The following is a 19,112-nucleotide window of genomic DNA, read 5'->3' as shown; positions in this document are numbered from 1 at the left end:
AGGATTGCTTTCTTAGGCTCAAGGCAGGGTAATTCTGAAGGTTTTTGATACCTATGCTGCATTGCTTTTCAAAAGGACTGATGCAGTCTCCCATCTGGCCAACATAAACTCACTGCTCACGCAGAGGATATTACAACAAGACATTGTGCCATCTGGTCCCGTTCATTCATCAGTAGTTACTGAGCACTGGGCCGGTGACACTGGAATGAACCAGATACAACCATGCCTGCAAGGAGCTCCCATCCAAGCAGGGCAGAAAAGACGAACTCGCCAATAACCAATACAAAGTAGACAGCTGAGACCCACAGGGCAAATGTGGTGGGATTTGTGCACAGGGGTTTGGGGGGGAGGGCATCTTTGTTCAGACCAGAAAGCAGTCCTGTGGTGGGTCTGCAGAACAGTTGGGGGTACTGAAGAAACTGCTGGTTTATTGACTGATGCCCTGTGTGCCCTCTTCGCAGTGGTGAGTCTGGGGCAGGTAAGACGGAGACCACCAAGCTCATCCTGCAGTTCCTGGCCACTGTCAGTGGCCAGCATTCATGGATTGAACAGCAGGTCCTGGAGGCCAACCCCATTCTGGAAGGTAAGTGGGCACCCTCACAACTGGCCCTCCTCCCCAGACCCTGTAGGCTGGAAGCTTCCTGACAGGAGGTGTCCATGGGGAAGGACAGGATGGGCCATACCCTTTCCATGACTCAGGTTCCCTCAGGACAGGAAAGACCAGCATGAAGTAGATGGTAGTGTGGGGGCTCCCGGGAAGCCAGAATGGGAAAGACTGATGACCTTGTAAACAAGCTTTCTTTAAGCATATTTTTCACGGGATTGAAACAAGTATTCCTTTTAAATAAAGACTGTGGGATGAAATCAGTTTGGCAAATGCTGGGTGTGTCCACTTGAGCCACCGAGGAAGCAGTTGCTAAGCCTGTGTCAAGACTGTCTGCAAGGGGTCTATGAGGGGTGACCCTGCAAGATGAAGGGGGAGGTGGCAGGAACAGACAGGAAATGTCACCCAACTGGGATGCCCATAGGACACTCAGGAAAGGGAAGGCAGAATTGGCAGGATGAGGTTCACACGGCACGCAGATCTGCCCAGGTCTTGGCCAGCCTAAGGCGGAGCCCAGAGCAAAGTGCCTATATGAGTGCCCTGCACTGGGCACTGTGCCAGGCCTCAGCATCCCCTCACTCAGTCTCTGGTGGGGGTTGCCCAGAGATGTGGACCTCAACCCCCCAGTACCCAGCCACGGTCAGTGGGTTCTCTCCTGTTTCTTTGTAACAGAGGGATGTTTTACATACAAAGTTCATCTACAGTTTTATGAGTTTTGACAAACTCAGTCAGAATGCCCATCATAGTCCTGATATGGAATGTTCCTATCACCCCAAAACTTCCCTCATGGCCTCTCTTCCCAACGCCAGTCTTTGGCAACCACCAATTTCTCTTTTCTCCCCTGTAGAGCTAACCCTTGAATAATGACGGTTTGACATGCACAAGTCCGCTGTGGATACATGTGGATTTTTTTTTTTATAAATACAGTACAATGCTATAAATATATTTTCTCTTCCTTATGATTTCAATAACATTTTCTTTTCTCTAGCTTAACTTTATTGTGAGAATACAGTATATAATACATATAACTTACAAAGTATGTGTTCATCGACTGTATTATCGGTAAGGCTTCCAGTCAACAATAGGCTATCGGTAGTTAAGTTTTGCAGGAGTCAAAAGTCATACATAGATTTTAAACTGCACGGGGAGTCAGCACTTTATCTTTTCCATAAAGTTATATAAATGAGATCAAATGGTTTTCAGCGTTTTGGGGCTGGCTACTTTTTTTTTTTTAACTTTTATTTATATTTGAGAGACAGAGCATGAATGGGGGAGGAGCAGAGAGAGAGAGGGAGACACAAAATCCAACGCAGGCTCCAGGTTCTGAGCTGTCAGCACAGAGCCTGATGCGGGGCTCAAACCCACGAACTGTGAGATCATGATGTGAGCCGAAGTTGGATGCTCAACTGACTTGAGTCACCCAGGTGACTCACATCATGGCTAATGATGTAGAGCATCTTTTCATGGGCTTATTTCCTATCTGCGTATCTTCTCTGTATGTGTTCAAATCTTTTGCCCATTTTTAAATTGTTTCCTTATTAATGAATTGGGAGCTCTCTATATATTCTGGATTCAAACCCCTTATAAGATATGCATTTTGCAGATATTTTGCCCCAGTCTGTAGTCTGTTCCTCCGTTCTGACAGTGTCTTTCAGAGGCCAGATGTTTTAGATTTCGATGAAGTTCCATTTATCTTTGTTTCTCTCCTTGACTATGCTTTCGGTGTTGTGTTTAAGCAATCTTTGCCCAACCCAGAGATTTTCTTCTACATTTTCTTCTAGATGTGGTGCAGTTTTAGGTTTTACATTTAGATCTGTATCTATTTTGTGTTCATTTTCTCTATAGTGCAAGGTCTGAGTCGAGTTTCTGCTTTTTTCTTTTTTTTCCTTCCCTTTCGTTTCTTGTTTTCTTTCATAAGGATATCCAAGAATTTCAGGCCCATTTGCCAAGAAGACTATTCTTTTTCCATTCAGTGGCCTTTGCACCTTTGTCCAAACTCAGTTGATCATACATGTGTGAGTCTGTTTCTGGATTCTCTGTTCTGTTCTATTGCTCTCTCTGACTACTCTTTCACCAATACCACACTGTCTTGAGTTCTGAGCTTAGTCAGTTTTTCAATCAGGTAGCACACATCCTCCAGTGTTGGTGGCCACATTTACTTTTCTATATACATTGTAGAATCAGCTTGCCAATTTCTACCAAAAAGGGCTGACATCAGGTTTTCTCGAAGAGAGATTGGCCACTGGGTTGAACCACACAAAGTAGGTTTCTGAAGCATAGTTAGTCCTTATCAGAGCCTCTGCTATCTGTCGGGATTCCTCAAGGGGGAGAGACCAAGGACTCTTTTTCCTTCTTCTCTTGGGACTAATGATGGATGGTGGTATTTTCAAACTGCAACCCAACCCACCAATGAGTCTTGAAATTAGTCTTTTAGGACAAATTATAAATTAAAAAAAAATTTAATGTTTATTATTTTGAGAGAGAGAGAGAGAAAGGAGGAGAGGAGAGGAGAGGAGAGGAGAGGAGAGGAGAGGAGAGGAGAGGAGAGGAGAGGAGAGACAGAGCACAAGCAGGGGATGGGCAGAGAGAGGGAGACACAGAATCCGAAGCAGGCTCCAGGCTCCGAGCTGTCAGCACAGAACCTGACTCGGGGCTCAAATTCACAGACCATGAGATCATGACCTGAGCCAAAGTCGGATGCTCAACCAGCTGAGCCACCCAGGCACCCCGGTCTTTTAGGACAAATTAAATAGCATAGAAGAGAAAATACCCCAGTGCACAGCTCTTGATCAGAACCAGTACTGAATATTTTCTTTTAATTACATGTATAGGTGGGGGTGTGTATTCACTGAGACTCATTGCAAAGGGTCTTTCTTATTGTGGGTCATGTCCGAGAAGCTCACAGAAACAGCTCTATAAAAACGCACCTTCAGTCATGCTGCAATCCAAATGCCTTCTGGTGTGACCCCCCATCTGAGCCTTGTCCCTGCCAGCTTGCCCTACCAGCCCCTGCCCTTCAGCCTGAGCAATCTTTCCAAAATGCAAATCTGTTCCCATACTCCCTCAGAAGGTTTCCTGCCTCCCCCATCACCCACAGACTAATTCCAAACATCTTAACCTGGCATTCAAGGCTCTATGCTACTAACTGGTTCCGTCTGTCTTCCACTGCTTTCCTCTATATTTTATGCTCCAGCCAAATTTCCCGCTCTGTGAGCACACCCCATGCTTACCGACACTTGCACCTTTACTTGCACTTTGTCTTCCCCTCAGCACACTCTTGGCTGCCACCACCCTCCAGTGCAATGCTACCCAATCCTTCAACTCTGGGCTTAAGAAGCTTTCCCAGATGATCCCACTAAAAGTAAATTTCCCCCTCTCTGCTCCCATCATGGGCATCACCCTCTGACCTTCAGCCTTCGGAAATGCCAAGACAATCCGAAATGATAACTCAAGCCGCTTTGGGAAGTATATCGACATCCACTTCAATCCTAGCGGGGTCATCGAGGGTGCACGCATCGAGCAGTTTCTCCTGGAGAAGTCCCGGGTCTGCCGGCAGGTGAGGACTCCCTCTGCTGCACTGGTCCTGGGGAACCTCCGCCCACCCCAGGGCTGGGAGTCGGGATGAAGAGGCTTTTATGACAGGTTCCCTTCCATCACTCTCACGCCTCTCCAGGGACACCCCCCTTCCCGCCCCTGCCACAGACCTTCAGAGGTCTTAGTTTGTTGCCACTGTACTTACCCTGAGATGGGCCAAGGACCCCTAGAATTGGGTAATGATGGTCCTTTCCCAGTATTCAAGAAGAAGAAATCATAGGATTTTCTGTTTTGAATTTTCCATCCACATCATGTTCTACATTGTTTGGTGCTTACTACTTACCTCTCCTAGAATTAATTCTAAGGCCAGGCCAGTCCTGAGCTAAGGATCTGGATCCTGGCATCACTCCCTGGCTTGCAACTTAGGAAAGCTGACCTCGGGGCTGGGAGGAGCAGTGGAGATGCAGGGAAGCCCCTGGGAGCCAGGAGTTTGTGAAGAGTGGCCTTTAGCCCAGGGCTGTGGGCAAGAGCTGACCTTGGAAGCCCAAGATGGGGACATCTGCCAAACCCAACGTCCCTCAGGTCAATGCCAGAGCCACATCTGGTTGACAGACCTTGGAGCAGAAGCTGGGACAGGGCTGGAGGCGGCTTGGTGGCCTGGGGGTGGGGGATGCTTACAGGCTCTCTGGACCGCCTTCCCCACCAGGCCCCCGAGGAGCGGAACTACCACATCTTCTACTGCATGCTCCAGGGGATGAGCGCTGAGGAGAAGCAGCTGCTGAGCCTGGGGACGCCCTCCGAGTACCACTACCTGACGATGGTGAGGCCCACCCCCCTCTCACCCCGCCCCTGCCCTCCCTGCCCACCTCTCCCACCCCAAACCTGACAGCACTGCCCCACCCAGCCTCCCAAGAGCAAAAGCAAGAAGAAGAAGGAAGGCTGGTTCCTGCTACACCTGGGGTTTGCAGCCACAGAAAAGCCCTGCGGCGGGGATTGAGGGCTCCCTTTTTCCATCCTCCACTCCAGCCTTCTGTTTTTGTGACCGTCAAGGCCTTCCTTTTGCTCGTGTGTTTCCTCATTTTCTGTTGAACTCCTAGTCCCTCTCCACGAACCTCAGCTCTCTCTGGTTCCAGAGGTCAGAGGTCCTGGTGGTGACGGAGAGTCGTAGCCGCACCTCTCCTTCCTCGATTTCATCCACCCATTTCCAGTCGTCCATCCTTGTAGGTGCCTGAGAACTTGAACTCCAGCAAAGCAGGGAGTTGCTCTTGCTTTGGGCTGCACCCTCACGCCTGGAACAGTGCGGCGCATGCGGCCATCCGGCCCGTTTGTTGAGAAGGGGATGGCAGAGTTCTGCCTCTTGAATCTCCTCTGCCTAGCCCCTCTCTCCTACGTTCACTGCCTGAAGGCCTTCCTCATTTCTTTCCCAGATCACGGTGGTAGTTTCCTCCAGCATCCTCCCGTCACCAGACTTGACCTCTAATCTATCATCCTTTCTGCAGACCTTCCTTCCACGGTGCAAGTCTGACAGATCCTGTCTCTGACTGCCATTCTGCAGGGGCCTCCCTGTGGCTCCTTGGCATGGTTTCCAAGCACCTCCAGATCCCCATCATCCCTCCACTTCTCCCCATATGACCCCCGCTTCCTTGCCAGCCCCGCCGCTGCCTCCGCAGCCTAGCTCCGGCTATTCTCTGCCTACACTGCCCTCTCCCTGTGGTGCTATGAAGTACAGCGTGTGCTTTCGCCAGGAAGCTTTTCCCCACTTCCCCATAGGGTTGTCCTAGCCCTCTTTGGTCTCAGCAGCACCTGTAACAGAGTATGACACCATCATTTGCTTCCTGCCTCCCTTATTGGATGCACGGCGTCCCACACAGGGCTAGGCCTCTCCATTTGTGAATTCCCACCAAGTAGCACAGGGCCTGGTACATGGGGAGCTTTGGAGGGTGTTTGTTAAAGCAATGAACTCGCAGGATTCCCCAGGGATGGGTGACAAGTAGGGACTCAAAGAAGATCAACGGTTTGGCTGAGGCCACACAGCTTCCAACTGCCATTGCTGGCTGCTGTGTCTATGTTACCATGATTCTGCCTCTGGAAATAATTCCGTGTATTTTCTGAGCTGGAGCCTCTCCAGCTGGCCTCTCAGAGTCCACCTAGAGCCTGTGAAGTGTCACTTCTTAGGGGCCTTTGGCTGAGTCCCTGACACATCTCTGCCTTATTAGCCCTGTGATGGAGGAGGTGGGGTGTGGGGTGGCCCCCAGAATGTTGAGGTGCCCAATCTTACAGGGAAACTGCACCTCCTGTGAGGGTCTCAACGACGCCAAGGACTATGCCCACGTGCGCTCTGCCATGAAGATTCTCATGTTCTCTGACTCGGAGAACTGGGACCTCAGCAAGCTGCTGGCAGCCATTCTCCACCTGGGCAACGTGGAGTTCATGGGTAATGCTGTGTCCGCTCAAACTGTACCCCCTGGGGAGGAAGACTGGAGGGACTGGAACAGGAGGAGGAAGAAGTCTCTGGGAGTTCTCACATAGTCTAACCCTGTCCTTGGAAAATGCATTGAAAATCGTAGCTATGATTTTGGAGGTCTCACGGTGTGACAGGGAAGATGTCAAAGCTTAGGGCCCCCTGAAGATGAAAACTCTGATCAGTCCCCCAGTTTTAGCTGGGACCCTACAGGGCTACCCCCTGAGGATAAGGGTGAACCAGAGTAAACAGAGTCATGCATGAATGTACAAGTCCATTTGTAGGCATCTGGGTGGTCTGGGCATTAGGGTGACCTGGCCTGTTAGTGCCTCCAAGCATCTGATGGATCCTTCCTTCTCGGGAGGAAACTGGCACCAATTTTGATTACAAATTATTACTTTAAACAATTTTTCAAACACAGCATCTCACATGCAGCTGGGGATAGATAGGAGTGAGGAAACAAGATATTGTGAGTGAGAATCAGCAGAGATAACAGACAATAGAAATAGAGCCACAAAGACTTCAGATGTTTGGGGTTATTGGACACAAACCATAAAGCAGCTATGCTTGCTATGTTCAAGAAAAGAAAAAGCCAAGCTTGAAAATTTAGACACGAAACTGGAAATAGAAAATGTGACATTATGTATTTTAAAAGGAACTTTGTAGAAATTGTAAAATTAAAAAAAAAAAGACCAAAATGCAGAACTCAATGGATGGTTTTAACAGCCAGTTTTATATACATGGAGAGGGAGTGTGTGAGCTAGAGGAGAAGCTGGAACACAGCATGGAGATACAGAAGGATGGAAAATATATAAGAGAGAGTAGGAGATGTGAAGGACACAGTGAGAAGTTATAACACACCTTTAATTGGTGTACTAAAGGAAAAGAGAGAAAGAATGGGGCAGAGGCAACATTGGAAGGAACTATGGTTGGTTCTAGAATTCATGAAGGACACCGATTCACAGAACAGTGAGGAAAGGACAGACTTTTCAATAAACTGTTGGATGTCCATGTGGAAAACATGAACTTGGACCCCTCTCTCACACCATATAAGGAAATCTACTCCAGGAGAGTTGTTGTTCTGCCCGTGTGATCTATCCACCACACTGGCACTTCTGCTGGTGACAGGTGGGTGCTGACACACACACAGGGGGCATCTGGACCTGGGAGAGTATTACAAATGTGGTGTCGAGGACATGGGACCAGGCACAAAAGAATGCAGGTCTTATAGATCAGACGTTCGATTAGATCACACTTAACAAAATTTAAACACAGGTGAGATTAAATGCTGTTAAGGACTCATATTTAGGTAGTGGAAAGCAAGGAAGTGGTTTCCATTAGTGAGTGGGGAGGAATGTGGTCTTAGCAAGAAAGGACCATGAGAGCTTCAGATGTTGTCCAGGCTTTGTATCTTGGCAGTAGTAGTGGATACACAGTGTTGACTTAATCATTATTTATTATAACACGCCTTGGGGTTCTATACACTTTTTTATGTGAATGCTTTATTTTATAATTTTTTCAAGTTTAAAAAAGAGAAAATATATACATACAGAAACGACACTTCCTCCCCCCCGCACCCCCAGCAGCCCTGATGTGGAGGTTGCCTCAGAGAAGGGGATTGAGGCTAGGAGGGGCCGGTCAGGAAACCTCTGCAAGGGGACTGGACCTGGCTTTTATAGTGACGCTCTGTGGATGTCCGCTTATTTGACTGAATGAATAAATGATGCCTGGATCTCCATGGACAGCAGAGTGGATTGAAGGGGGCTGATGGCTCATCTTTCTCTTTAGTAGACCCCATCCTGCCCACACCAGCACCAGCCTTCTCCCTCCAAATAAGCCCTCTTTTCTTCAAACTTCACTTTGACCCAGAGCTACGACCTCACTGAGTGGAGGGGGAAGTAGTCTGTTACACTCCTTCACAGCTAAGGGGCTGGTAATCACCAGGGACATTGGCTCCCACAGAGAGGGCCTGGGAGAGGTGGTGCCCCACATCCAGGAACAGTTGCCCCTAATAGGTGGATCTGTGGCTGCCCAGGCCAGGCCCTACTGGGACCCCTGATCCATCACTTCGGCTGCCTTGCCAGTCCGGGTTACTGCTTCTCTCCACAGCCGCAGTCTTCGAGAACCTGGACTCCTCTGATGTGATGGAGACGCCTGCCTTTCCCATCGTGCTGAAGTTGCTGGAGGTAGGCTGGCCATTGTGTCTGCCAGCTTCCATTTCTGTGAGGGGCCCCAGGGGTCTGGGCTCACAGCCACCTGACTCCTGATTGTCATAACCCTCCCCAGGCTCCCACTCCTTCCCCCCAACTCCTCTCCCAGACTCTCAGCTCAACCCCTGAACCCATCTGGCTCTGCAGACACTGGGGGTGGGAAGCAGTGTGAGCTAATCTTTAACAAAATGATCAGTCCAGCTTTAACACACGTCTCTTCCCTCTTCCCCATGTCCCCCCTGCTCTTCAGGGGCCTTCACTCAGGATCGTCACTACCCACCCCACCCAGTCCCCAAGCTCCCCCCACACGGCCACATGGCCCAGTGCCCTTACACTGGACCTTCCCTGCCTGCCTCAATAAGCCCCTGCCTTCCGGAGTTGTGCTATTCTGGGAAAGTGGAGCCTCGCTTGGAGGAAGGATGGCAGGCCCTGGCTGGAGACACATCTCTGCCCTGGGAACATTATAATTTCCTCCATGTCACACCCTGTTGACAGTTCTGGTGGGAAATTAATAGAATTGAAGCAAGCAAACAAACAAAGCAATCACATTTTGCTGCTAATATTCTTAATTTGTTCAGGGTTCTTAGAAACTTTGGGTTCTTGCTGGCTCAGTCTTCCCTGCATGGTGAGAGGACTGGCCCATCCAGAATCCTCCTGTTCCCTTAGGCCTTCAGCCCCCAGGCAGGAATGGCTTCAGTTGGGGTCCATCCAGATGCCAGTCACCTGGCCTCAGAACTCTCCCCGCCCACTGTTCTCCAAGGTCTGCTTATGGCACCAGCCCCTTCCCCGGCCCCCAGGAGACCAGCACACAGCTGGTAATCCAAGCAGCCAGCAAGCCCAGGACCCATCCAGGTTGTGTATCCTTCTGGAACACTCTAACACCCCAGTGCTCAGACTGATGCTGGGCCTGGGCCTGCCCAGGGACCCTGACTCTGGTCTCCATCTGGCCCAGCCCTCTTGCACAGCCCCATAGGCATCTCCCACCGTCAAGCCTTGGGCCTAGGGTGTTTGGTCATGGGAGAAAACAAGACTAGGTAGGTCAGAGCCAAGGAGCCAGGCCCCGCCACATCAGCCATGATGCCAGGCCTCACCTGCCTTTCCAGGTGAAGTGGCAGGCACTCCGGGACTGTCTGATCAAGCATTCCATCGTCATCCGAGGGGAGTTTGTCACCAGGCCCCTGAACATCACCCAGGCTGCAGACCGGAGGGACGCCTTTGTCAAGGTACAGAGCTGTGGGAGAAGGGGCCCCCGTGTCTGTGTGTTGAACAAGACTCCTTGCCCTGCTGGTAGAGAACAGGAAAGAGTGGCAATGGCTGGGCTGGTCCTGACTGCCAGTCACCTGCCAGGTGACTGTGGGCTTTCTAGCCTCTTTGGGCTTCGGGTTCTTGCCTATAAGTAGGGATAACACCCCTCAGCAGGTCCAGGATATCCAGTGTGGGTGCAGCCTTTGCCGGTGAACTTAGAGATAAGAGCCAGCCTTCCTCTTATGCTTCAAAGCCTGTGGGCTTTCCCCCATGTCTCCTCAGGGCATTTACGGGCACCTCTTCCTGTGGATTGTCAAGAAAATCAATGCTGCAATTTTCACTCCACCTGCCCAGGACCCCAAAAATGTGCGAAGGGCCATCGGCCTCCTGGACATATTTGGTTTTGAAAATTTCCAGAATAATAGGTATGAAGTTCTCAGTTCGCCTGCTTTCAGAGAATGGGAGATCGGCTTGGGTCCTGTCTAGCTGAGCAAGCTGGAGGGTAACCCTCCCACCCCCATGGGACTGCTCTGCAGGCCCGGATGTGTCTGCAGTGAGATGGTCTGTGTGCCTCCCCCTGACTCCCCCTGCACATCTAGAGAAGGCCACATAGCTAAAGGCCTCCCCAAGAGTCGGGCTGCAGCCCAGCATCTGTCACCCCTCTTGACCCATCTGCTCTGCTAATGAACTGAAGTGAATTATCACGTGAGGCAGGGGTGAACATGGAAATTGCTAGCCCTGATCCAACTGCTTCGTTGGTGGGATACCCTACTAGTAACGGGGAAAGGAAGGTAGGAGATTTGTGACCATCCCTGACTTTTGAGTTTGGCAAGGGTCAGGCAAGGCAGGACACCTCTGGCCCTGTGTCCCAGTGTCCCAGCAGCCCAGACTGGAGGCCCACGAGCTGGAGGCAAGAGGCAGGTCAGAAAAGCGATGCCTAGCTGGGACTGTGATGAGGACCGGGGAAGGGGGCGACAGGGCGCTGAAGGGAGTCAGGCAGCGGAGTCAAATAAGGACAAGTGATGCCCTGGGGCGCTGTTGAGTGGCAGGAGGATGTCCGAGGAGGAAAATTAGGACAAGCAAGCAGGAGCATGCTGGGATTGCTGCCTCCCGGACCAGTGGGGCGGGCAGGGCACAGGCCTGCTCAGTGCGCTGGGGGGATGGGCAAGGCTGGCTAAGCCCAGGGCAATGGCAGCTCTCAGGCACAGGAAAGTCAGGTGTGATTCAGATAATCGGTTTTTGTCCCTAGGAGCGACAGCTGAGCCGACCAAGCACCTTGGCTGCCTTAGAGGTGGTTGTGGGGGATCCGGTCATTTATGCAGGGGCCCCTCCCTGAGGGAGCCCTGAGCTGGGTCTGTGACAGGGCACCAGTCCCTTCCTGTAGGTGGCCACTGAGTGCTCTCCAGGCTGCATGCTGGGAGTGGGGCACACGGTGGACCTGTCCCCTCACCTCCCGGGTTAACAGACGTTGAACAACCAGTCTCAGGAATGGTGAGGTTTTGCATAAGTGGGCAACCCATCCGGAGGAAGAAAGGCCCAAGGGATGAACACAATGAGCTGGGTAATGAGGAAGGAGAGGAGGGAGGCAGCAAACATGTGACCACTCAGGCCGGGGAGAAGTGGGTGCCTTCACAGCACCGCAGGAAGGAGCCCGCAGCGACCCAGGCCACTCTCAGAGACGCAGCAAGGCTTTGCACTGTTCTATGTGCACTGTTCACTGTGGGGATCTGAAAAGAGGGGATTGGAAGCAGGGGGACAGCGGGGCTGCTGGCCAGAGAGCCTGCCACATAGTGTGTGAGATGGGGATGTGGGGAGAGCCCGCAGGAGGCCGCGGCTGTGCTCTGGATGGTGAGTGAGGGGCCTGGGCCCCGGCTGCAGTGTGGGAACAAAGTCAGCAGAGCAGGGTGCTGTGTTGGAGTGAGGGGGCCCGACTCTGGCAGACAGTTGGAACTGGGAAGGGAGGAGACAGAGGTGTCAGGTGTGACTCCTTGGTTTGTGAGTCCGGGGGGGGGGGGGGGGGGGGGAGTGGGGGGGGTGATGATTGGAGGCGCCGACCTGAGATGGGAAGCGGGGAGGAAGAATAGCTGGAGGCCGGAGCGGGAGTAAGGATTCTTGCTGATGCAGAGGAGCCCGGCCCTCGGCCCTCAATACTGGGGCCTTGTGCCCCTCGGGGTGGGGCTGCTACGGGTCACGTGGTCCCCCAAGGCTCGGCTCTTGACCAAGGTCTCTAGGTCTGTTTGCCAGGGGCTGGAGCGGGTGATGGTGGCGGAGACGAGAGAAGGGGGAGGGTAGAGACTGCGTGTACGTGTGTATGGGGATGAGCACCCGCAGGCTACGCAGAAGGCTGGGTGCAAGCGGCCGGCAGCTCCGCGGGTCCTGCCGGCGACGACAGGGACAGGCTGACCGGGCCCCTCCTGCGGGGGCGGCGCTCCCTCCACAGCTTCGAGCAGCTCTGCATCAATTTTGCCAATGAGCACCTGCAGCAGTTCTTTGTGCATCATGTGTTCACCGTGGAGCAGGAGGAGTACCTCTCGGAGGGCATCGCCTGGGACTACATCCAGTACAGTGACAATCGCCCCACCCTGGACCTGCTGGCCCTCAAGCCCATGAGCATCATCTCCCTCCTGGACGAAGAGAGCCACTTCCCGCAGGTGTGTCCCTGAGCCCACCCACCCTCGGGTGGAGAGCCCCACTCACAGGTCTCACCCTTGAGGTGGGGAAACTCTCCTGGGTCCCCTGGGTTGCGGAAACCTCTGTCAGGCATTAGCAGACCAGCCCCAACCCGGGCAACCTCCTCTCCTGCAAGTTTCACCTCCTACAGGAAGGCCTCCTGACTCCAGCCTCGCTCCCACTCCCCAGCAGCATGACATCGCAGTCACTGTTTATTCACATCCAAGAACTCACCCTAAGAGGGGCTTCCTAAGCACTCGTGGGCCTAGAGCTGCAGAGGGTACAAGAGATGGAAATGCTTGCTTTCTCGCCCTCAAGGTGCTCTGCCTGTCCTAGGAAAGTCCCTAGACTTTCAAAGCAATCTGAGTCCAGAGAAGGGTGAAGCCAGGGCCAGGTACCTGGACAACGGTAGGGAAGGGTGGAGCCGGAGAGCCAGCCGTGGAGGTCAGCAGACCCAGTCTCTGCTCCCAGCTCAGCCCTCATTTATAGAGACTAGTCACCAACCCCTGAGTGGCAGTTTCCCGTCTGTTAGAAGGGTCCTCAGTCATTCTGAGCTGAGCTGCTCTGCCCCTGTGAGGAAGCCCCGAAGCCCTGTGGCTGTGCCAGCTGACCTCCCGTGCATGGCTGGACTCTGGGACGTCAGCCCACAGGGCGTGTGCCTTCTTCCAGGGGACAGATACCACCATGCTGCAAAAACTGAACAGTGTCCATGCCAACAACAAGGCTTACCTGCAGCCCAAGAATATCCACGACGCCAGATTTGGCATTGCGCACTTTGCCGGTGAGGTGTACTACCAGACAGAAGGTAGGCGCAGCTCCTGTCCACTTCCCTTCCCTTCCAGATCTGGACCATTCCAGGGGGGCTGTGGGAAGGAGGCTGAGAGGACAAGGTCATTTTGCAGAGCTGGCAATGGGACAAAGGGAATGGAATGGACATGGTTTGTTGGCACCACTCATACTGGATGAGGGCCACCTAATAGGCTCATGTTAACTTAATCACCTCTGTAAAGGCCCCATCTCTACATATGGTCACATTCTGAGGTCCTGGGGTTAGGGCTGCAATGTGTGGATGGGGGCTAGGGGCAGACGATGCAACTCAGCCCATAACACCGCCCCTCCTTAATTTATGGATTCTCAGTCTTCAGGCTGGAGATGGCCCTGGTCCTAGCAGGACCTTCCAGAACCCCAGAGCAGGGCTGGTAGAGGGGCTGGGGGCTCCAGGCCCTCAGGTCTGCCTTAGCAACCACAGACATGCTTGGTTCCTAAACCTCTTCTGTCAGGGGCGCCTGGGCAGCTCAGCTGGTTAAGTGTCTGACTTCAGCTCAGGTCATGATCTCACTGTTCATGAGTTCGAGCCCCCCATTGGGCTCTGTGCTGACAGCTCAGAGCCTGGAGCCTGCTTTGGATTCTGTGTCTCCCTCTCTCTGCTCCTCCCCCACTCATGCTCTGTCTCTCAAAAATAAATAAACATTAAAAAAACAAATCTAAACCTCTTCTGTCAGAGCGCACACACAGGTTCATGCACACTCTGCCTAAAGGCACACATTCACCCCCAAGACCTGTGCAATTTAAACTCCTAATGAGGAGGGAAATATGCCCTCAGGACCTCCTAATCAGTAAGCCATGCCCCATCCTTGGAGCCAGTAAGACACAGCAGTCTGAATTCCTTTCCCTCTTCCATTTTGGGCTCTCAGGAAGAGCAGGGGCTTGGAAGCAGCCAGACTGGCCAGCTGGGGCAGGTGGACGCACAGATCCTCCCGGCGCTGTGTCAGGGCTCTGGGGCGAGGGCAGGAGAGGCCCCTGCAGACTGCAAGCTCCCTGGATGTTACCAGGCTGCCAGATTTTCAGGACTTATCGGTGGGGGCAGGAGGCTTCTTCACAATCTCCTTCTCCTGCTTTCCTTTTCTAGCTCCTTTATATGAATAAGTAGCTGCCTGAATCAGATTTGCCCAAGGTCACCCGGAACTTCAGTGGGCCAGAGCCCCGAGGGGAGCCCTCAGACATTTCACTGCAGGGAAATCTAGACTGTACCCTGAAGGGACATATGGTCCCCGGTGGCTGCTGGTCAGCTCCAGAGTACACCTGGCAGTTACAGTGACGGCGAGGGCTGGGGGTGTTGAGGGAACGGGATCACCAATCACTCCTGTCCCACTCCTGTGGTGCACCCAGCAGAGGGGGCGGGGTGGCGAAGGAAAGGGAAAGTCCTCGACCCACCCTTGAACTGAGCAGTAGAGCCCATGAGAAAGGTCACACAGAGGCCAGGGGAGCCCTGAGGAGGGCCCTGGGGAGCCTCCTGGAATAGACCATGCTTGAGCCGGTCTTGAAGAATGAGCCAGAGCTGGCGTGGGTGCCTGAGGAATGAAGAGTGTCCAGGAGTGGCCAGCGGGGGCTGGAGGTGTGGGAGGGCTGGGGCCTCTGAGGGTAACTCCGTGCCAGTGGGGTACAGGGCCACAGGGGCCCCGGGGGACGAGGAAGGAGGAGACGAGGAAGGCATGCTGTGGTGACAGGACAGCAGAGGAAGTATTTGGGCAGGCAGCACTGGGCAGGACAGTCTGGGCCACGAGCCAGGAAGGGTGGGACAGCGGGCAGAGTGGTGGGCTGTGATCAGAGGGATGGTTCGGGCAGAAGGACTGGCAGTGGATTCGATAGGAGTTGTGGAGGGGATGGCAGGTGTGGGGGTCAGAGGGTTTAGAGGTGGGTGTGACACACTGGGCAGAGATGAGTGCAGGCCTGGGTACAGGGGGGCCCTGCTGGCCAGACAGGGAGGTCAAGGGAGGGATGGAGAGGGCAGCTTCGGCAGGGACTCCTTCAGGCCTCCTGGTGTGACCAGAGTCCCCACACTGCTGCCCTCCCCTTCCCCTGTGGGTCTGTGGTGATGGCTGAACTGGGCTGGCGAGTGGGCTCTGCTTCCCCCACAGGCTTCCTGGAAAAGAATCGAGACGTGCTGAGCACAGATATCCTCACCCTGGTCTATTCCTCCGAGAACAAGTTCCTGAAGGAGATATTCAAGCTGGAGTCGGCGGGGACCAAGATGGGCCATGGGACCATCATCCGGGCAAAGGCAGGGAGCCAGCTCTTCAAGGTGGTCTCCCGTGGGTGGCCCTGCCAGTGCCTCCTGGGTCTCTCAGCCCTTAGGGCCTCAGGGGTCAGACAGGCACACACAGGAAAGACCTATCACCTGGGTCTCAGTTGCTCAGTCAGGACCCAGAAGTGAGCGAAAATCAGGAGTGAGGGGTTGCTGTGTGGGCAGTGGTAAGGGGACAGGTTCACACTGACAGGCCTGCTTCTGAGTGTGTGGTGGTCTGGTGGAGGCACATCTGCTGGTGTTAATATTATGTTTCTAGATTGGTCTCTATGTATATGTTGGGTATGTGCATGGTATATGTATTGTGTGGTGTGTGTGCATGCCGTATGCGTTTTGTGTGGTATCTCTGGGGCGTATGTGTGGTGGGTGTGGTGTGTGTGGTTATTTGGTATATGTGCGTGTGGTGTGGGGTGTGTGGAGTGCGTTTTGTGTGATGTATGTGGGGTGCGGTGTGTGTATGGTATGTATGTGGTGTGTGTGTGTGGTGTGGGGTGTGTGGTGTGGCAGGGGCAGCACTACGGGCCACCGGCCAGGGAGGTGGGCAACAGGGAGCCCTCAGTGCTCCCCAGGGCAGCCTAGGATATCCTGGCAGGGTGAGGGTCTGCCTACCCACTCCCTGCCACATCTCCACCCCTCAAGAGTGACTGTTCCAGAAAAGGCCCATGAATCGTCTAATGAGGAACTCCCCCACCAAGGGGCAGGGAGATGGGCCCAGGAGTGGCTCGGGAACTTGGGGTGTAGGCAGAGGAACCTGCCCCCTGTGCCTTGCATTCCGTTCTGGCCACACTGAGGTGCCCTTGACCTCTCATCATATCATGCCCCACCCTACCCTCTGTAGGCGGCCTCTCCTGAGACCTCAGAGCCCAGGAAGGCAGCAAGGAGCCCTGAGGTGGTGCAGGACTTGCCCACGTCCGGAACCAGCTGGGACCAGCCCATACCTTCTGCATCACTGAGTTAGGCTACACTCCCCACAGCAAGGCCAGAGTATAGGCTTGTCCCGGCCACCGTGGGGCCCCTGGAGCATGTCAGGAGGACATGGGGGAGAATGCACATTATTTCACCAACCTGGACAACAGGAAAATGCTGCCCATTGTTCCTGTAAGGTGCCAGTGGTGGCTTTCTTGTCTCAAAAGTGTTGCCACGTGTCTCCAATTGCTGCCATTTGGCAGTACCTGCCTTCGTTCAGTTGCATTTGACTCGGAGAGGGTTTGATCAGGGAGCATTGCACAAAAGATCAGGCATTGCACAAAACACACACTAGGGCTTGTTTTCTCCTGCATCCATAGTTTCAATACATTTGTTTTAAAACTATATACGTTTACTACAATGCTTACAATGTGCAGTATAAAACATGTTTTAAAAACAAAACCGACACAAGAACTGAAAATGTGGAAGGGTGAGGTAAAAAGGGAGTGTTGTCAGGTCTCACATGGTTTCTCACGCTGGTGCATGATCCTGTACACCCCACGTGGGGGACCCCACCTCTAGGCAGGACGCCTGGCCCTGTCTTGCTCACCAGAACCTATGGTGGGCCAGTAAGGGAGGGGCTGAGTGAACACAGCCCTGCCTATCTGTGGGATGTTGGCAGGAGCCCTCCTCTGGGTCAGCTGTGCCCCAGGCCGAGCCCCCCAGCGCCCCGCTTGTACCTGTGCTTCTGCTTGCAGTCTGCAGACTCTGGCAAGCAGCCCTCCACCCTGGCAGGCCAGTTCAAGAAGTCCCTAGACCAGCTGATGAAAATCCTGACCAGCTGCCAGCCCTACTTCATCCGCTGCATCAAACCCAATGAGTACAAGAAGCCACTGGTAATGAGGGGGGGCTGGGGGCACACACGAGGAGGGAGGGAGCACCTACTGGATGAGTCTAATGGCATCTAGGGTCATGTCACTCCTTTACCAGGAGTGGGGATGCCAGGGCCTGGCTAGCATTAGAGCTGTCTGTCCCCATTTTACAGATGGGGACACTGAGGCAAGGTGACCAGTCTAGGCCATTCTAAGGTCAGTGACTGGCAGGGCTTTGGATAACCAGACCTCTGCTGTCTATGGCCTGTCATTCACCAGCCGTTTGCACTTGGCCGGTGCTCTGCTTCTCTGAGCCCATTTTCTCTCCTGTAAAGTCAGAATCCTGCCAACCTATGGGGGCAGCAAGGCCTATACATGATGTTTTTGGCACATCTGCGTGTGTAAACCTGGCTCAGAAAGGCAGCAACCCATACTAGGATGTTAGAGGCTGGCTAGCTGTCACCAAGACCTGAGGCCAAGCAGCTCTTTGGAGGGTGGCTTTATCTGCATATGTGCTGGGTAGGAGCCTGCCACCCAAAAGTCCTGGATCTGTGGGCTTGGGAATCACACCCAGAGGCTCAAATACAGGACTCCCCAAAACTGGGAAATAACATCTAAAAGGAGATGAAATGACTCAAAAAAATCTTATAAGGGGAAAAAATTAATATTACATTAAATGCAGCATATTTTTGGAATAGAACAAAAGTATATGAAATTGGGACTGGCCCAGGAAATCCAGAAGGTATCCCCCTTATAGGCACAACACCTGTATGTTGGGTAATAACTGTGCTCTCAGAGGCCCTCTGCCCTCATCCCCCACCCCACTTCCAGCACTGAGGGACAGGTGGGCGGGGCCTGGGGCTGATGCTTCTGTCTCTCCAGCAGCCCCAGCTGGGACATGGCTCAGAGACAGTGGCTGCTATGTGGGTGTAGGGGGAGGCCAGGCTGAGGGGCCAGGCAGGCTCAAGGTGAACCTTGCTCAGTGTGGCCCTGAGCCTCAGGCACCTCAACTTTAAATTGGAGCTAAGTACCCCACTATGTAGGGCAGTTATAAAGATTAAATGAGAAACATGGAGCCCACTGGAAATGCTCAATAAATGGGAGCCAATTAGTTGCCCAAGACTAACTGCCATGTGGCCCTGGACCCCACGAGCAGTTGGCTCTGTGGCCCTCAGCCTTTCCAGGTGGGTAACAGCCTGCTGGTAGGCTTGCCAGATTCGAGGGTGTGCCCTTAGTCCCCAGACACTCCTGGCTGGGAGGTTGAGGGGGGCTCTCTTGCGGCTAAGCCATGCAGAGTCTGGAGCCATGGCTGAAGACCCCATTCCCCTGCTCAAAGTATCGTGTCCAAATTCCTCTCTATCAGCCATGCCCATCTCTGGGGAAGAGAAACTAAGCTGGCTACAATGCTTTCTGACTCTAGGTAGGAAATGTGTTTCTTCATTCCATTAGAGTGTGGGAGGTGGGACAGCGCCCACCCCAGCACAGGCAAGGCTGCAAGGAAACTTCTTTGAGAGCATTGTTGTGG

The 19,112-nt window shown here is 53.2% G+C and overlaps 1 protein-coding gene across 8 annotated transcripts in view; it reads left to right on the top strand.

The window, feature by feature from the left end:
- The window catches only part of MYO7B (myosin VIIB), a 103,001-nt gene that overhangs the window by 45,190 nt on the left and 38,699 nt on the right, over window positions 1–19,112 (top strand). For all 8 annotated transcript variants that reach the window (XM_042994180.1, XM_042994178.1, XM_042994179.1 and 5 more), the window contains 11 exons: window positions 462–583; window positions 4,018–4,160; window positions 4,845–4,958; window positions 6,419–6,572; window positions 8,709–8,785; window positions 9,913–10,032; window positions 10,337–10,479; window positions 12,495–12,705; window positions 13,394–13,529; window positions 15,643–15,806; window positions 17,474–17,611. In XM_042994180.1, the coding sequence (XP_042850114.1) occupies window positions 462–583; window positions 4,018–4,160; window positions 4,845–4,958; window positions 6,419–6,572; window positions 8,709–8,785; window positions 9,913–10,032; window positions 10,337–10,479; window positions 12,495–12,705; window positions 13,394–13,529; window positions 15,643–15,806; window positions 17,474–17,611 (1,522 nt within the window). The remainder of the gene's footprint in view (window positions 1–461; window positions 584–4,017; window positions 4,161–4,844; window positions 4,959–6,418; window positions 6,573–8,708; window positions 8,786–9,912; window positions 10,033–10,336; window positions 10,480–12,494; window positions 12,706–13,393; window positions 13,530–15,642; window positions 15,807–17,473; window positions 17,612–19,112) is intronic.

Source organism: Panthera tigris, chromosome C1 (assembly GCF_018350195.1).
Source record: "Panthera tigris isolate Pti1 chromosome C1, P.tigris_Pti1_mat1.1, whole genome shotgun sequence".
Classification (NCBI taxonomy): domain Eukaryota; kingdom Metazoa; phylum Chordata; class Mammalia; order Carnivora; family Felidae; genus Panthera; species Panthera tigris.
The sequence above is the reverse complement of the archived record's forward strand: the minus strand, read 5'-3'. Positions and strand labels throughout refer to the sequence as shown.